The 16815-nt window shown below is 47.3% G+C and overlaps 1 protein-coding gene across 1 annotated transcript; it reads left to right on the top strand.

Annotated features, from left to right (window-relative positions):
* The first annotated feature begins 5981 nt into the window (after window positions 1-5981).
* On the top strand, window positions 5982-9358 carry LOC136459300 (uncharacterized protein At5g19025-like). Its single transcript, XM_066459173.1, has one exon. The coding sequence runs from the start codon at window positions 6239-6241 to the stop codon at window positions 6893-6895; it is 657 nt and encodes a 218-aa protein (XP_066315270.1). The 5' UTR covers window positions 5982-6238; the 3' UTR covers window positions 6896-9358.
* The last annotated feature ends 7457 nt before the right edge of the window (window positions 9359-16815 follow it).

The raw sequence follows: 16815 nt of genomic DNA, 5'->3' as shown, positions 1-16815 counted from the left end.
ACGGCGTGTCGGAGGTGGACGCGGCCTGCTGGCGAGCACCTAGGCGGCGGGGGCGGGAGCAGGGGCGGCGGTCGGTGCCTCCGGTGCCGGTGGCGGTGCCGCTGCGCCGGAGGGGGAGGAGGGGACGGCGCGTCGGAGGCGAACACGGCCTGCCGCTGCGTGGCGGGCATCGTCGGCGGTGGCGGAGGAGGAGGAGGAGGAGAGGAGAGGATGGGGAGGTGACCGGCGCGCGGGGGACGGTGGGCGGTGGCCTGCTACGGTGGAGCGGGCGGTAGCCAACGGAGGAGGCGCGGGCGACGGCAAGGCTGGCTGGCGGCGGCGCTGAGAGGGAGAGACAGAGAGCGTGAGAGAAGGAGAGATAGAGCGCGAGAGAGAGCTGCGGCGACCACACGCGGTTATCCATGCTCGGCGCCAGAGTGCGTGGCGCCGACCTCGGTGCCATGTATTCTAGCACCGAGGTACCGGCCACATCAACGCCCCCTAGGATGCCCTGCTGTGCTCGGCTAGGCACCTCGGAGTCAAGATCTGTGGCGCTGAGACATGTTACCTCGACGCCATGAGTCCTGACGCCGACCCCCAGAGTCCAAAGATGAGTTTACGTCTCTTAAGGGGCAAACGTAAATTTTGTTAAAAAAGGGTGAAATTGTAAAAAAAAAATTGGGCACCTCACGCTTGTCGAAATGTCTCTCTGTTTGCATGTTGCAGGGCCGACGTCAATAGGTCCACTTGGCCCAAAGTATTTTCCGACCCATCTAAAATCAAGCCCGTCGTAGATGTAGATATCAAAGGTGCACGTATACCCAAATCTACTTACCCAAGAAGAACGGTTGGGTTCCTTGTTGCAGAACGGTCTCTGACTTCGTGAATCTCGAGATCTGTCGGCTTAGTCTTTTGAAGGTGTTCATAAAAGTAGAGTTTGCGTATATGTATTCATAGGGGTGAGTGCGCATGCATGTGGTAAGCGTCTACGTTTTACTGTGTAATTCTAAAAAAAAAGAGTCGTTGCCAAATTTTGAAACCGAAGATTAAAGAAGCCATAAAAACATCTCAATATAAACAACCATGGTTAGTCAAGACTCAAACCCAATGATTAGATTCCACCATAACAAATCTAACCAACTGATTTTTGCCATCGAAGTATTGTAGTTCCACTTATCAATATTATATTCACTAAAAATATCCTTTTTAAAAGATCTGGTACAACCGGCTTGTATTAATAAGAACGAGAAAATTACACGGGCAAAAAACACACAACAACCATGCACGAGCAGAGCTGCCCAACATGAACAAAAGAAAAAAAAACTACTTTTCGCTAGCTAAGAGCAACTTCAAAAGAATATCTATATCCTTTATAATTGCTTGGAATAGAGATTTTGATACCCTCCATCCCTTGTTTAGTTGGTTATCCACGTATAGTCATCTTCTATTTTTGATTTCTTGCTAGCCAAAAATAAAGAGTTGAAAAATAGCTACAAGATATAGAAAAACTGTTGGAGGTAGAAAAAATATATATAACATTTTTTTATGACTCTCTAAATTATGATTTAAGTGCCCTAAGGAAGGGCACCAACAAGGTCATGAGATGCTTTGCGCCCGTCAGACACCTGCCAAGAGGCTCCCTCACAGTGTTCCTGGGATCTTTGCTTCCGCTCATGCTGAATGCACTACATGGTAAGGATATCAAGGGGGTGTTTGGTTCCTTGGACAGCGCTAGCCTCGCCTAGCCTAGCAAATCAGCGCACATTTGGTTGGCCGGTGAGCAGCTCTCATTTTCTACGTGTCCAGGCCAATGTGAGCGAGCCAGAACTGCTCTCCGACGTTGGCAAGCCTATTCTTGCTGAACGAGGCGAGACGAGATTGCTGGACAAACCAACCAAACACGTCCCAAGTGTGCGGGCTCCTTTGTCCTGGGCCAAAAAAGCCATAGCAAGGCTTACCCTACCTAAACGAAAAACTAGCGTGAGTGCATGATGATTTTTGTGGTTTGATTGACTGTTGCTATACCTAAGCAACAGGTGGATAAAGAAAACAACAGGTGGCAGATTTTTGTGCTTACAGGGTGACCTAGGAGTTTTGGAAAACTAGAGACGATGGCTGTGTTTTCTCTAACACGCTTATCAAATCACCGAAAAAATGGTGGCTCACAAGATCTTTGGATTTCTTCAGCGATGGTAGAAAATGGCTAGGAAGGAAGAAGTAAAGACGTTGGAGGATTTGACCGAGAAGATGAAAGGAGGCTTGCGGCCCTGGTGAATACCAAGACCGAGCGCTCCTAACGGACTTTGCCTTTTTAGCTTAAAATTAAAGACGGCGAGGAAAGATGATTTTGATGATAAGAAGGCAGGAGAAAAGTGACGCAAGACGAGGAAGGAGGAGGTTTTGTGGCGTTTGTGTCTAAAAAAAATCATGTAACTACATTTTTACATGACACTATCATAAAATAGTACCTTTTTTTTGCTACAAGAGATACTAGTATAAAGCAAACCTTGGAGTTTTTTTTTGGGGGAAAACATGGATTTCATTAGTTTCATTAGTGGGGACCTGGGCAGGTTGTGCGGCTTTCAAATTGGAGCACTGGATACACTAAGACCTTAATTGATTGGTGGCCCAAATTGTCTGTATTTTCGAGTACTCTCGTTAGCGAAGTCTCGATCCTAATTCCTCATATTTGGCCCAGCACAGAGCCCAGCCCACACACTTTCCAAGCTGCTACCGCAGTGTAGTTTCAGGTACTTTATTGAATCCCCTAAAAAAAGGTACTTTATTGAAAATACCTTTTGTTTCAGGAAATACAAGTGCAATTTTTTAAGCACGTCAAGCGATAGGCGCCCTTCGTCCCCATCATCATCTCAGCACCAAGACTTGAAGCAGGGCATCTGGCTGCACTGGCCGACCTCAATTCAGTCAAAATTTCCCACCATTTGCCTATTGACCGCTATGCTCGTCACTCGGAAGTGCCGAGTCATTTTCTATCCCCATTTCTCCTCTGACTGACCGTGCAGGCACGGTCGGCCGCCCACGGCGGCGAATTGGTTGGTCATGGCGATGGGTCGGGTCTGGACCAAATCTCCCTCCCTGCGCACAACACCAGGGGAAAAAAAGAAGGAAAAACCCGGCTGCAACAGCCAGGCGCTGAACCACACGAAACCACCCACGAACGGCTGGCGTGCCGAAACGGGGTCTCATCAGCCTCGGGAGGGTCTCCATGTCACAGGTGTCGAAGCCAGCAAAGTCAAGCAAGAAACTTTCAAGTTTCAATTCCCTGGAGCTGTAACTGTAATCAACCTTGAACTCCGTTTGTCCACCCATGTGAGCTCACATGCCCATCCAGAAGCAGGGGGCGTGGAAACGGAGCCGTCGGCGCTGAAACCCTCGCAGCTGATCACGGATCGAGAGCAGTTTTTTCAGCCTGATTTGGCCACGGGAATCGATCAGCAGGGTGCAGGCATCCATCAGGGTGTTTGCAGGTCAAGAGCAGCAGAGAGCCACGGCCGACTGCGACGGTTACGTCCTAGTGCCTTTGTTTCGTCTGCTTGGTAGGGGTAGCCATTGTAGGCTTGTTTTCGTCTTGTTGGACCATCTGATGGGTGGTACATATGTACACGGTAGCCGGTAACGAGGGAGAGAGGGCTGGAGCAGTCGTGATCTAACCTGATGTGAACGTGTTTCGTAGGCGTAGGGTCAGTAATGAAGTTGTTTGCAGTCCTTTCTTTATACCTTGTTCATTCACCACCCTTGAGAGGTAAATAAGAAATGGTCACCTCAGAGAAATTACAAGTAATTTCGCTGTCGCTTTCTTTGTTCGTCTTTTGCTCGATCGGTGTTCATGCCTCACTGTATCGTGTCAACCGTGGCTTACTTTTGTGGTGAACAAGCGTGAATTTTTCCTCTGTCACTCTCAGGTGCCAGCCCGGTCCGTGTATGTACTATTTTTCTTCACTAACAATCTTGACGGCAGGTTTATATAGTACTAATCTACTCGCCCATCTTGACCCATTCATCGGGGCTCGTTTTCACTACCGAGTCCATCACAGAACCTTCCTCGAAAGAATATACAAACGGTAGGTTCCAAGTCCAGAGACCACGTCTCCCAAAGTTCCAACTCCACGCATGGCGGGCTTGTTTAGTCGGAGACCCGGACAACTTGTCTGATAAAAAGTGGTGCCTGAGAGTTGCCTGGAAATTTGATGGTTTTTGCTTAGCGAGGCAATTTTAAAGGATATGTGTTTGGTTGGAGACATGTGCCTGGGAACACTAATTAAGACGTATTGCGTATTAGTCTTGTATATTGCTATAACTATTCATAGAGAATTGTACATATTTGAATCAGATAATTGATTTGTGTTGTCACAATGTTGTCTGTTATTTTAAATAGAAAAAAGAAAGAAAAAGAAAGATCGAATGGTGCTAATCATCTCCATTAATGCCAGACAAATATGGTTGCATGTGGCCAGGCGTCCAGAAACATGTGCCGGAGCCAGACAACCAACGCTAATTACCACCAGGTCAGGCAACAGGATCAAAGTTCAGGGCTGCAACCAAATAAGGTACAAGCACATCATAGACAGCATCTAGTCCAGACAGCAGCATCCAAACATGCCCGGCATGCCCCGTGTGGTGTGATCCACGAAGATCCGAGATGTGGCACAGAATCATTGTTTCCGGATGGATTACTCGCCCTGTGACATCCCCAAGTGACAATCACAGGGGTCCAAATGCATGCCAAATATACTATAGCACCAGTATATATGTATGAATTATGAATGGTTTGGTTTGTCTTTAGCGTACAAAAAGCACGATCGAGGATGGCGAGACGGCAATACTTAAATTCAGTTGGTCACTGAATCGAAGGCCAGACCCATGTGAAACCGAGGGATTTTTTTTCGCCGCGTGTGATGGCATGCGGTCATCACTCATCAGGTCGTGCCGTGCCTCGGCTAATCAATTTGCTTGACCAGTGCTTCCCACTTGGCTGATCCCCAGCCGTTCACGCGGCCGCTGATTTTACTGACAGCACCGAGAGCTCTCCCAAAGCACGCAACACCATCTACTACTATGACGCTGTCATTTGACCAACTGTGGAAAGAAAAACCCCATCTGAACTATTCTTCCTCCAGTTTCAGTGGAAAGACAGAAAAAGATGGGTTTGGTATCTTTCAGTTCCTCAGTTTCGATCGATGCGGGGCACATGACCGTGGAGTGTGTCACCATTGACAATACCCAAAGTTAGCATCGCATCGGCGTCTAGTGGCCGGCTAACATTGCTTGTCAGATCAGAAGGGAGACGTTGTCTTCCCGAAAGCCAGAATGCGCCAAGGCGGCACGGAAAGGATTCATCGAAAGATGCAAAAAGGAGAGATCACGACACGGCACCGCGACCCAGGGGAAGAAAAAAAAAGGAGAGAAGGAGAAGGATGGAGCCGAAAGTCGCTGATGAGCCATTCTTGGTGGCTCAAATTCCGTCTGCTCGAGCCCGACGTGCCCTGCGACGCCTTTTTCTGTAACGTGCGCAGGACAGGGAAAACCTGGTGCAGGAACGCAGAAAAAAAAAAGGGGGTGGGTGGAGTACGAACGGAGCAGACACGAGCGATTAGCAGCGGCACCACCACGGAAGCCGTGACGCGTCCGGCGTCCGGTCGCGTTGACATCTCGGCGGTGCGGCTGCGTGTGGGCAGCCGTCTATCCGTTCAAAGGGAGAGCTACTGCGGCATCTGTGCTGTCTGGCCGATCCGGCGGCTCCGCCTAGTGCCGTAGCGCCTAGTAGTCCCTCCCACACGTCAGCCGGACGTGACCTCCTCTGGCGCCCTTCCCTTCCCTCCACGGCTTTGACATCACGTCACGGCGGGGCCTGACTGCCTCGCCCGCAGACTCGCAGAGCGGCCCGGCCCCGGCCCCGGCCCAGTACCACGCGACGTACGCCACGGAACGAGGCGCCGACCGAGCCAATACACACCTCCCCCAGCCGGGAGGGGAGGGACGGGCAAACCAAACCCACCACTCGTCGTCTCGTCCGCACGCGCACCACGCACGGCGCGGTGCCGACTGCCGAGTACTACCCCACATTCGCATTCCCCAGCCCCACCGATCGGATCGGCAAAATCCCCCACCAGTTCCCCACAGATCCCGGCGCCCCCACCACACAGCGCTCGCGCCTCCCTGCTCCCCTTCCCCATCACCACCCGTTGGCCCGGCCGCGCGCGGAGCAGCCCCCCCCGTCGCCACGCCACGCCACGCCACGATGGCGGAGTGCCGCAGCCTCATCGAGTTCCTCCGCGCGTTCGAGCACCACCGCAGGGCGGCCGACAGCTCCGCCTCCGCGTGCTCCCGATCCAGGCGGGCGGCCTCCTCCGCCGCGGGGGCCTCCGGCTCCTTCTGCGACAGCACCCCGATGGCCGTGGTCGACGCGGTCATGCTCCTCGCCGTCGTCACCGCGCTCGGCTTCCTCCTGATCCCGTACCTCAAGCTGCTCTTCCTAGAGATGGGCGCGCTGCTCCACCACCCGGCCGCGTCCTGCCTCCCCGTCGCCGCCTTCTTCGGGGCCGCCGTCGCCGTCGCCGCGGCGGTCGTCGCGTGGGAGCTGCTGGGCTACCACGCGCGCAAGTGCGGCAAGCCCAGGTGCAGGGGCCTCAAGAAGGCCGTCGAGTTCGACATCCAGCTCGAGACGGAGGAGTGCGTGCGCGGCCGCCCCGGCCCCGCCGCGCGATCGGCGCTGCTGGCCGCGGCAGGGGCGCGTCCTGTGGAGCTAGGCGACGAGCAGCGGGAGCTGGAGGCCGAGCTGCGCAAGATGGCGCCGCCCAACGGCCGTACCGTCCTCATCTTCCGCGCCCCCTGCGGCTGCCCCAAGGGCCGCATGGAGGTCTGGGGCGCCAAGAAGGTGCGCCGGATCAAGAAGTAAAGGGGGGCAAGGATCGGATGGTTTCTAGTTAGTGCAATAGTACTAGTGCACTCTTGTTCCTTCCTCAATCCTCGATCATTAGTAGCTACTGCTAGAAAAAATATATAAATCCTCAGTAAGAATAAGTATAAGTATAGGGAGAAATAAATGGAGCACAGAACCAGTTATATCACAGATAGCTTATATAGACAATCATATACTCCTTGTATTATGAACCAGTGGGGAATTTGGACAGAAATACATGCTGTTTACTTGTTCATTCTCTAATTTTCATGGGGGGATCCTGGATAATTGATACAGTAGCAACATAGACAGTATCTTAGTCAGTAGCTCTCCTTTGGCTGCCTTTTGAATCCTTGATTTTTGTCTATATATTGTGGTGCGGGTTTAGTTGCTACTTATCTGTCTTATTTGAAATGTTTTTGTTGTTGAATGTTATTGAGGTGAAGTTTTAGCTCCTTGATGGTAGATTGACAGCCAACTCTCTCATTGTTGTTAACTGTTGAGGTGAAGTATTCTAGTTGAGATTGTTCTTTCAGCTTCTGGACACTCCTACTGTGAGCGTGGTAGGATTTGTGTTATCCAGCTACTCTGAAACTGGTACTCCAATGAACTTTAGAAAGTTTCAATGCAATGATCTGAAATTCAATCGTCAAGAGTGGTTTCTGCTACGTTAATATGTCTTCCCTCAAAAGAGACCTTTACTTTATTACAAGTTGAAACCTACTTTCTATGGATTCATGAATAAAATGTTGAGTGTGCATGGGTACAACTTTATTTTAGCTGAGGAGTCCTGATACTGTCTTTTTTCCCCTACCCATGCCTAAATAGTTGCAGTTCCTAATTTTAGTTCATGTGCCTTAGTTTTCTTTTTTACTTAAGCAATAGGCCGATTCACTTTATCTTAATTATAACTGGAACAACCATAATCTTGAATCTGTGACATGCCTGTGTGCCATACCAACCAGTTGAAGTGGTGCAAATCCTCATGTACCAGCGATATTTCCTACTGTCCCGTGCTGCCTCTAGAAACACCACAATCTTTTTGCTATTTGCCTCTCCTTTTTTTTTGCACAGTTTGTTCTTTGCTTCTTTAGGAGTGATTCTGTAATGTAATATGGTATGTTTTTCCATGTCATATAACATCTAACACTGCCATCTTTCATCTACTTTCTATGTTATTATATTATGTTCTGGGTGCTTTCAGTGAGACTACCTACTTTTTAAGTGTTGAATGTTTTTTCATGTTCTTTTCCTGGCTTACCTGCTTTTCAACCATATTTTCCTCAGGCTAAAATTTACTTTTTAGTTTAGCGGCTCCATTGTCACAAACAGAGTAGCAGACCTTTGCAGAAGACTCCCTTTTTCTGAACTATAATACCACGCACACTTATAGTTGTTTTCTCCCAACCTAATCCTACTTAGTTGTCTTGGTTTCATAAACAGACCTGTCATGTTTAACTGGTTTTCAGTCACGTACTGTGTTCATGAATTAATCTTTTCAGTCTTATGCAAGCGATGCACTTCCTGGACTTCTGCACTCTGTAAAAAAATTATGATGTGGAATGCTATACCTTTTAATCTTTACTCTGTTGTGAGATGATCCGGAACAAGAAGAGTATTTTGATTATGGAAAAGTCAACCAAAGTACATTTTGATCTTGATTTATCTTATAAGTTTTTATGTCCTAAACTTGTATATAATTTGATTAATTGTTGAGCAAAGTTTGTAAAATTTGACTTTTCCCTCTATAAAATACGCTTCTCTTTCTGGGACAGAGTAATAGGCTAGTAGTACAAGAAACACAAACGTTAACATGAAACTGTTTTTTTGGATTCCTTTGTAACTGGACCTCTATAAAATATGCTTCTCTTTCTGGGACAGAGTAGCAGGCTAGTAGTAAAAGCAACACAAATGTTAACATGAAACTGTTTTTTGGATTCCTTTGTAACTGGACCGTATTGTATGATTTTAGCTGTATTCTGTATAACTGAAACTTTTCGAGCCAAATGATTTTAGTTTCCTTAGCATTACTGATTCTGTGAGTGCTCAAATCAAGTTCCGGTAAAAAACAGGCTTTGAATCTTGTGAAATGGTTTCTCCTAACTGTTCAACTCCTTGTTTCTTATGATTTGGTCCTCTGAGATAAAACTCCCTGCTTGTTTGTATTTTCTGTCAGAGAACCATTTCCGCTGCATTCGCGATCCTTTTGACTTCTAAAACGTTGGATTTCAAATGTCAATACTCTTATCGACTCACATCGTGCAGATGATACGAGACATCCAGCCCTCTTCTCACTGGTGCAAACTCGTTGATCTTCCATGGTATGCTTTCCTCCATGGTTTGTGCTATCTCATATATTCGTCAGCAGCAAAACAATTTTTTTTGATCGGCGAATTAACTGGACTCTCTTTGTCCTAAGATTTTAGGGTTTTTTTTTTAAATTTTCATGTATGTTTATAACTTATTGCTATATCGTTGAGGACAAACTGTGAGAGTATGGACCGTTTCTTGATTGTTAACTTTGCCTCTTCCAAGCTTGTGAACTACTCCCTTCGTTCCAAATTATAAGTCGCTTTGACTTTTTTGATTCATCTATTTTGCTATGTATCTAGATATATTATTATATCTAAATACATAGCAAAATGAATGTACTAAAAAAAGTCAAAGTGGCTTATAATTTGGAACGGAGGGAGTAGTACCAAATTTGCTTTCCAAGGCTTCCTCAAAATAACTGCTTGTAGTTCTACTGGGGCCTCTGAAGTTGTAAATCCCACTTTACCTAATGCCCTCAGATTTCTGGTTAAAAATGTGATCATCGAATAAATATACCTCGAAATCGGTACTGATGTATAATTAAACAATTGCATCCTCGTATCTTCATGCATAGCATAGCATGATTACACAATGATATTTGACTTGCTCATCAAGTGTTTTGAGCTGAAAGACGTTACAATGTGTGCAGTAACAATTTTTCACGCGGGCTCTCTTTTGACAATAATATGGCCCCGTTGCTTCGCTGAAAAAACAAGCCAAAATACTCTTCCGGCTGATTTTTTTGAGAGAAAAATACTATTCTGACTGAAAAAATAAGCTAGTACGGATTATAAAGAAAGCGGACAGCGCGGGTACAGAAGTTCAAAAAGGCGAGATGAAATTCGATAGACCTACTGCATCATCCTGGAAATGGGCCATCCTCTGTAGGCCCACAGAGATGTATGTGTTCACGGCATTTGTTTTTCCAGGCTTCCAGTTGCTCTCGCTCACTGATGCAATATTACGTTTGCATATTAAATAAAATCCAACCCATTTTCTAAAACAAAAAGGTTGCTCGCTCACTGGATACTAGTGCTACTGTCTTCTCTAGAAGAAGCAATCTACTATTCCCTACATTTTTCATTCTAAATTATAAAATATTTTATCTTTTCTAGATATGCTAAAAGATACCCTGTATGTTGTTATAGGAATTACGGATGATTTAAAATGAAATCTTACTACTTATATTTACTTATATTAACAGATGAATACCATAACACATGTTAGTGGATGGTGTAGCTGTAGCATGCTGATGTGAACAGTTAGATACTCCATCCGTCTCTTTTTAACCGTTGTTTTCACTTTTTGATAAGTTAAACTTATTCTACTTTAACCAAATATATATTAAAAATATTAATATTTATGATATATAATTAGTATCATCGGATAGATTGTTAAATCTATTTTCATAATAAATTTAGTTGGAGATATAAATACTGCTAATATTTCTTTTCAGATCTAGTCAAACTTCAAAAAGCTTGACTGTCCCGCACCCCATAGCGACACTTACATAGGGACATAGGAAATACATGTTAGTGGATGATGCGACTTGCTTAATGAAGACGTAATTGCATGTGCCAGTGGGTTGTTATAATCATATATATGCTAGTGTATGCTGATGCGGTGCATGGCGAGATAGAACGCTAGTGAGGATTAAAAATATAAGAGATATATGAAAGGATCAAGATACTCAAGAGGGGGTGAACTGGGCTAATTCTAATTTTTTTTAATAATTAAATCATACACTTAGCCCACTTTACCCCTTGTGCCTAGAATATGATTCTAATGATCTAGCGCACAAAAGTTTAGCACCCTAAGTCCCAATCCAACTCTAGCATGGCACTTCTAAGAATGTAAAGACAATAATTGAATTGCTTAAAAGTAAATGCTCAAAGTAAAGAGAGGAGAAGGAACGCGGCAATGTTTTACCGAGGTATCAGAGAGTCGCCACTCCCCACTAGTCCTCGTTGGAGCACCCGCGTAAGGGTGTAGCTCCCCCTTGATCCGCGCAAGGATCAAGTGCTCTCTACGGGTTGATTCTTTGACACTCCGTCGTGGTGAATCACCCACAACCGCTCATAACTTGAGTTGGGTAATCCACAAGCTCCGTCGGATGATCACCAAACTCTCTATCACCACCACGCCATCTAGGTGATGGCGATCACCAAGAGTAACAAGCAAGAACTCTCACTTAACCACAACAAGCCTAATGAGAAGGGTGGATGCACACTTGCTACTCTTTTTTCACTAATGAGGTCTTAATCTTGGATTCTCAAATCTCAATCACCTCACTAGACTCTTGCTCTCCTTGGCACTCTCAAGGGTGTTTCTCAGTTGTTGAAATAGGCAAGAGTACTCCCTTGAATGAATAGAGGAAGTATTTATACCCCATCATTTAAAACGAATCGTTATGTGCCTGAGTCAGCACTCTATGGGGTGACCGAACGCTCCGGTCAAGGTGACCGGACGCTTCGGTCAGTTCTCCCCACCATAGAGCCATTAAGTTGTGACCAGACTTTGACCTGTGTCCGGCCATAAAAACTGCTCTCTGAAACCTTACTGATGTTGACCGAACGCTAGAGCCCAGCGTCCGGTCACTTCGCTGTTAAGCGTCCGGTCAGCAACCGAAACCTGACTAGCGTCCGGTCAGGACTGACCGGATGCGTCCGATCAGGATTCTCCCTCTCTGGAACCTTACTGGAGTTGACCGGACTCTGGCACCCAGCGTCCGGTCACATTTCACTCAGCGTCCGATCGCAACTAGACGACTTCACTTGATCAAATAAACTGACCGGACTCTACTACCAGCGTCCGGTCACATCGGAACCAGCGTCCGATCAACATTTAACCCTCCATTCACTTCCAACTCAAAATCATATGTGAATGAAGTTTTCTCCAATTGAACCTAGGGCTACTTAGAAGCTATCTAGTGCTAGATTTGACAAGTGTGCACCACACCTAACCCACTAGACTCACCTAGATCAAGCTACTAGTCCATACCCCCCTTAATAGTATGGCCAAAGAAAAAATAAAGTCCTAAACTACTCTAAGTGTCTCTCCAACACCAAATGACACTTAGAACTAGTCCATCCTTAACCTTATCGTCCATCCTTTGAAAACCAAAATGATTTCCATCGTAGGGGCATGACAACCATGATTACCCAATCAACTGCCATTACCATGACCTAACTTAATTATCTCTACAAAACATACGTTAGTCATAGTAATCATGTATTGTCATTAATCACCGAAACCCAACTAGGGGCCTAGATGCTTTCAATCTCTCCCTTTTTGGTGATTGATGACAATACAACCTCGAGTGTGTAAAAGAGATAAGGTTTTCAACATGCTTGGTTCATATAAGCTTTTGACAATAAGAACAAAAGAGTTAGGCAAGCTTATATGACCCAAGCCAACATGGTGTACTCAATAGATATGAAATAAGCATGAGTACAAGACATAAAGCTCATTTGCATCGAAATAAAACGCGAAAGCAAAGCAAATGAGCATAACCAAGTGATATGACATATATAAAGATCAAAGTAGAGAGCACACATATCACATATCACAAAAATATCACTATCACTTAAATATCACGATCACACATATGTAGTTTAATGCATGAAAGTAAACATGAATGCATAATAATGTATCGCGCATAAAGAGCCAAATATAGTAAATAAGCTCCCCCTAGATATATCGCTCCCCCTAAGTCTATCATACTCGATCCCTCTCCCCTTTGATGTCAAACACCAAAACCTAAGGGCCGGTCGGCGGGGCTAGAGTGGACGAGTCGGGCGCTGAGGTGCAATGAGCGATCTAGAACTAGGTAGCATCATCCTCTAATCCGAAGCTCTGAGCAGTCTGACCCTCTATCACTGGAACTAAAGCTAAAGCGGTCTGGGTCTACTCTAGAACTGGTGTGACCTATGACTCTATAGGTATGACTGTAGCAGGTGGCTCTAATAATACAACTGATGATGGGAGCATCTCTGTAGTCCCAGTGACTAGAGCAACAGTGGAAGGTCCAGGGATACATAGCTCTAGCAGTGTAAGCTGCCCTATCAACTCGCTGAAAGTAGCACTGAGGCTCCTGGAGACTAGGGTGTCTATCACAAGCATTGACAAACTCTAAGCCGGTGTGAAGCTTGTATGTAGAGGTGTGAAGGAAAGACCCTAGGCTGGCACTGGCGAAGCAAACCACTGGGACACCTGCTCTGTAGGTGAGGCAAACATGGTAGCTAGTTGTCCTTGACTCTAAAGCCCACTGGGCTGAAAACCTAGAGTCACTGTAGTGGTGGCAGGCTGGCCGAGCTAAGGTGTAAGCTATGGCGATGGAGCCCCAATAGCAGAGACAACATGCTGCATGAATCCAAGTAACTACTGCTGCATGGACTGCTACTGCTGGATAGCCTACTGCTGTCGCTGGAACTCGTCCTGTCTAGCCTGAACCTATGCTAGAGCAGCTGCGGTCTCCTGGGCCTAGTGGGCCTGATCCTACCTCATCCGCTCAAGTATAGCAAGAAGAGCGGGGTCTGTCTGTGGTGGCTATGGTGGAGCTGAGCTGGAGCCACTGGCCTCACCGTCATGTTGTCATGGAGGCATCTAAGGGATATCCTGGTAGTCATCATCTAAACTGTCACTGGGTCGCTCTCGACCATACCCTCCTGCTGAGCATCTAGCTCCTCCTCCTCTGTAGCTGCTATGCCCCTAATGATCTTATCCTGCTGGGCTACGGTCTCTGGCACCTTTGGGCGACGGCACGGCTGGCTAGGTGTCCTCGCTACACTATGGCAGAGCATTTGAGTCATGTTATAAGCTGGAAACTTTGTAGTAGCTCCTGAATACTCTGCAACATCTCAGGAGGCCTCACTATGACTACCCTATGAATCAGAAAAGTGATCCAGTGAGCATATGGCAGCTACCTATGACATCTGAATCTCTCTACAAGTGTATCCTTCATCTTAGAAAGAATGAGATCCCATATATCAAATACTGTCTGCTGGATCAGGGAGTTTAGTAGCCACAACTGAATGCGAGTCAATCTCTCACGATATCCCATCCTTGGTAGTAGGGTCCTCCTCATGATAGCATCAAGCAGTCTAGCTATGGGAGTAAGATCTCTAGGCGTCTTGCTTAATCCCTCGTCAAATGGCTCTATGAAGCAAGGTCGGATGAGATCTGTAGGAGGCACAAGACCACCGTGAGGACATCTATGAGGCTTTGTATGACCATAGCAAACCTTGTGAAGGTGGATGGGTGACTCCTATAACCTAAGGATCTCTCTGACCTTGATGCTCATCAGCTTATAGTCATGGCCTCTGAATGCTAAGTTTATGAACCTATGAGCTGGGTCAATCCAAAGTGTAGCGTAGAACTCACGGACCCAAGATGGAACATATCTGCCTATCCATCCAAGTAAATCTGTCAGCCCTAACAAGTAAGAAAGATGAGGGCGGATCTACTCTCTAGCTGCTGCTACAATGGCCTCAATAGAGCATACTCTCTAAGATCTGAAAGTCACACCACTGTTTAAATAAGCATTATAGAAATCCTCCTGTAGTGGTGTATAAAAACCCTCTGAAGCATGCTCATCCCTCCTACCAGTCCTCAAACTGAATAAACCTGAGCTGCTGCACCTGCTTGGCCATGGCGGCTCTCAAATCTAGATGAGTCACTAGAGGTGGACCCTGTAGTCTAGGAGGCAGACGAGAACCCTTCCTCTATGTCTCTGGCCTTGGTGTCACCTAGGTTTGGGTACGACTAGAGTGGCGTAATTGTGGCTGAGGTGCCTACTCTATCTCCTCTGTCTTCTCTCCCTCCTGAGTCTACTCAGCACCCTCTGACTACACTAGTGGCTATGTCTGTGGCTGTGGCTCCCTTGAGGCTGAGTCTCCTCCAAAACAACATGCCGTCCCTCAAGCATGACAATCTCAGCTAGACTACCATGATGACACTCAACCTGCTCAATGGCTGCCCTCTATGCTGGTGAAAGCTGATCTGCAATGACAACACTACTCCGAGCACCTCCTCTCTCTACATGCTCTAAGGCGGTTGCTACTGCTGCTGCTCTCGCTGTATTAGCATCTGAAAACTTTTGCTTCTTTAATGTAGTCTTCTTTGTCCCCTTGCCTTTCACCTCAGTAGGCAAGCGAGGCAGAGGCCTCGGATCCTCATCACCTAGACCACCTCCGGTGTTCTTGACACGTGCCATTGCTGGACCTAAAAAGAGCAATTACCACTAACAAGAATCAACCGCCAACTATCACTTCTGAGGCTTGGCCTCAATCCATACTCACGAGCTTGGCCCCGAGTTAACTGTCAACTACCAAAGTTACCTCAAACACACTAACTCGCTACACGATAGAATAGATCGGATATATGAATAATTCCAATATACATCTAGAGATACGAAACCCTAAGAAGCAAGCAATAGATACGAAATTAGAAGCGAGGGCTTGTTACCTGATGAATCAGCGACCGAAAAGAAGAGGAACGGATCACGGGCACCACTGAATTGGCAATTAGGGTTAGGGTTCCAATGACGGCCGATCAATCTAATGTAAGTGTGGTGGATGGCAGTTAGGGCACGATGGCGCAATGCGGTGCTGTTGTAGGGAAGACAGCACTGGCAGTGCGTGGTGGAGTAGCTGATGTGTGAGTGTGGCGGCGCTAGGGCATGGTGGCCTTTTACCTCAGCAGGCAAGCGAGGCAGAGGCCTCGGATCCTCATCACCTAGACCACCTCCGGTGTTCTTGACACGTGCCATTGCTGGACCTAAAAAGAGCAATTGCCACTGACAAGAGTTCATGTCTCTAGGGCACAAGTACGACATGGTACTTCTCACACCCCGAGCCCCACCTGCCGATGACAACGTTGTGCATCGGCAGCCTAGGCGTAGGCGGCGCCCGAGCGGCCATTCTCGCCGTGCTCGCCAGGCATGACGCGAGCAGGATCACCCTGATGCCACGCAAACCTAGGGCAACTCACCACTCTCCACCGGCATTCCACGACCAGCTGTTGGTGTAGGGTCCCTAGTTGGGGATCTGTCTAGCCTGAGCCTAGACAAGGGAAAAGCGCTGGTGGCGTCCGACAACGCCCCGACATCAAGCTTCGCTCCGCCACTCTTTGAGGAGCCAACTCCAGTAGAGCAGAGCCCGACGATGGCACTATCTCCATACCCCTTTGGGTTGAGAAATACCGCTGCATCTTATGCTTATGCCTACGCATCCGCTCATGAGGATCTCTCAGAGCGCCGCCAGTGCTTCGCTCTCAACTTCGACACCACTGTGTCGGCCCACACCCACGCCAACTCCTCGCAGGAGGACGAGGCATGGGTTGGAGTGGATTTCTCTGACCTCCATGACCACAAAACCATGCGCCACTTCCTGGCCGCTAGTGACTATTGCTTTGGCTACTCCGATTCCGATGGTGAAAGTACTTACGATCCCACTCATGAGTGCTTCCACGTCGAACTTGGGATGCCAAGCACGGGCGACGAGGATGAGGGGGCAGACAACCGCACTCCGCTTCATCAGGGGACGGGCGATGCTACGCCTTCACGTATTGTCCCACCGGTAGCACGAAACGAGAACCTTGCCCTC

This window comes from Miscanthus floridulus, chromosome 6 (assembly GCF_019320115.1).
Source record: "Miscanthus floridulus cultivar M001 chromosome 6, ASM1932011v1, whole genome shotgun sequence".
Lineage (NCBI taxonomy): Eukaryota > Viridiplantae > Streptophyta > Magnoliopsida > Poales > Poaceae > Miscanthus > Miscanthus floridulus.
Note: the sequence above shows the minus strand (reverse complement) of the source record. Positions and strands in the feature narration are given on the sequence as shown.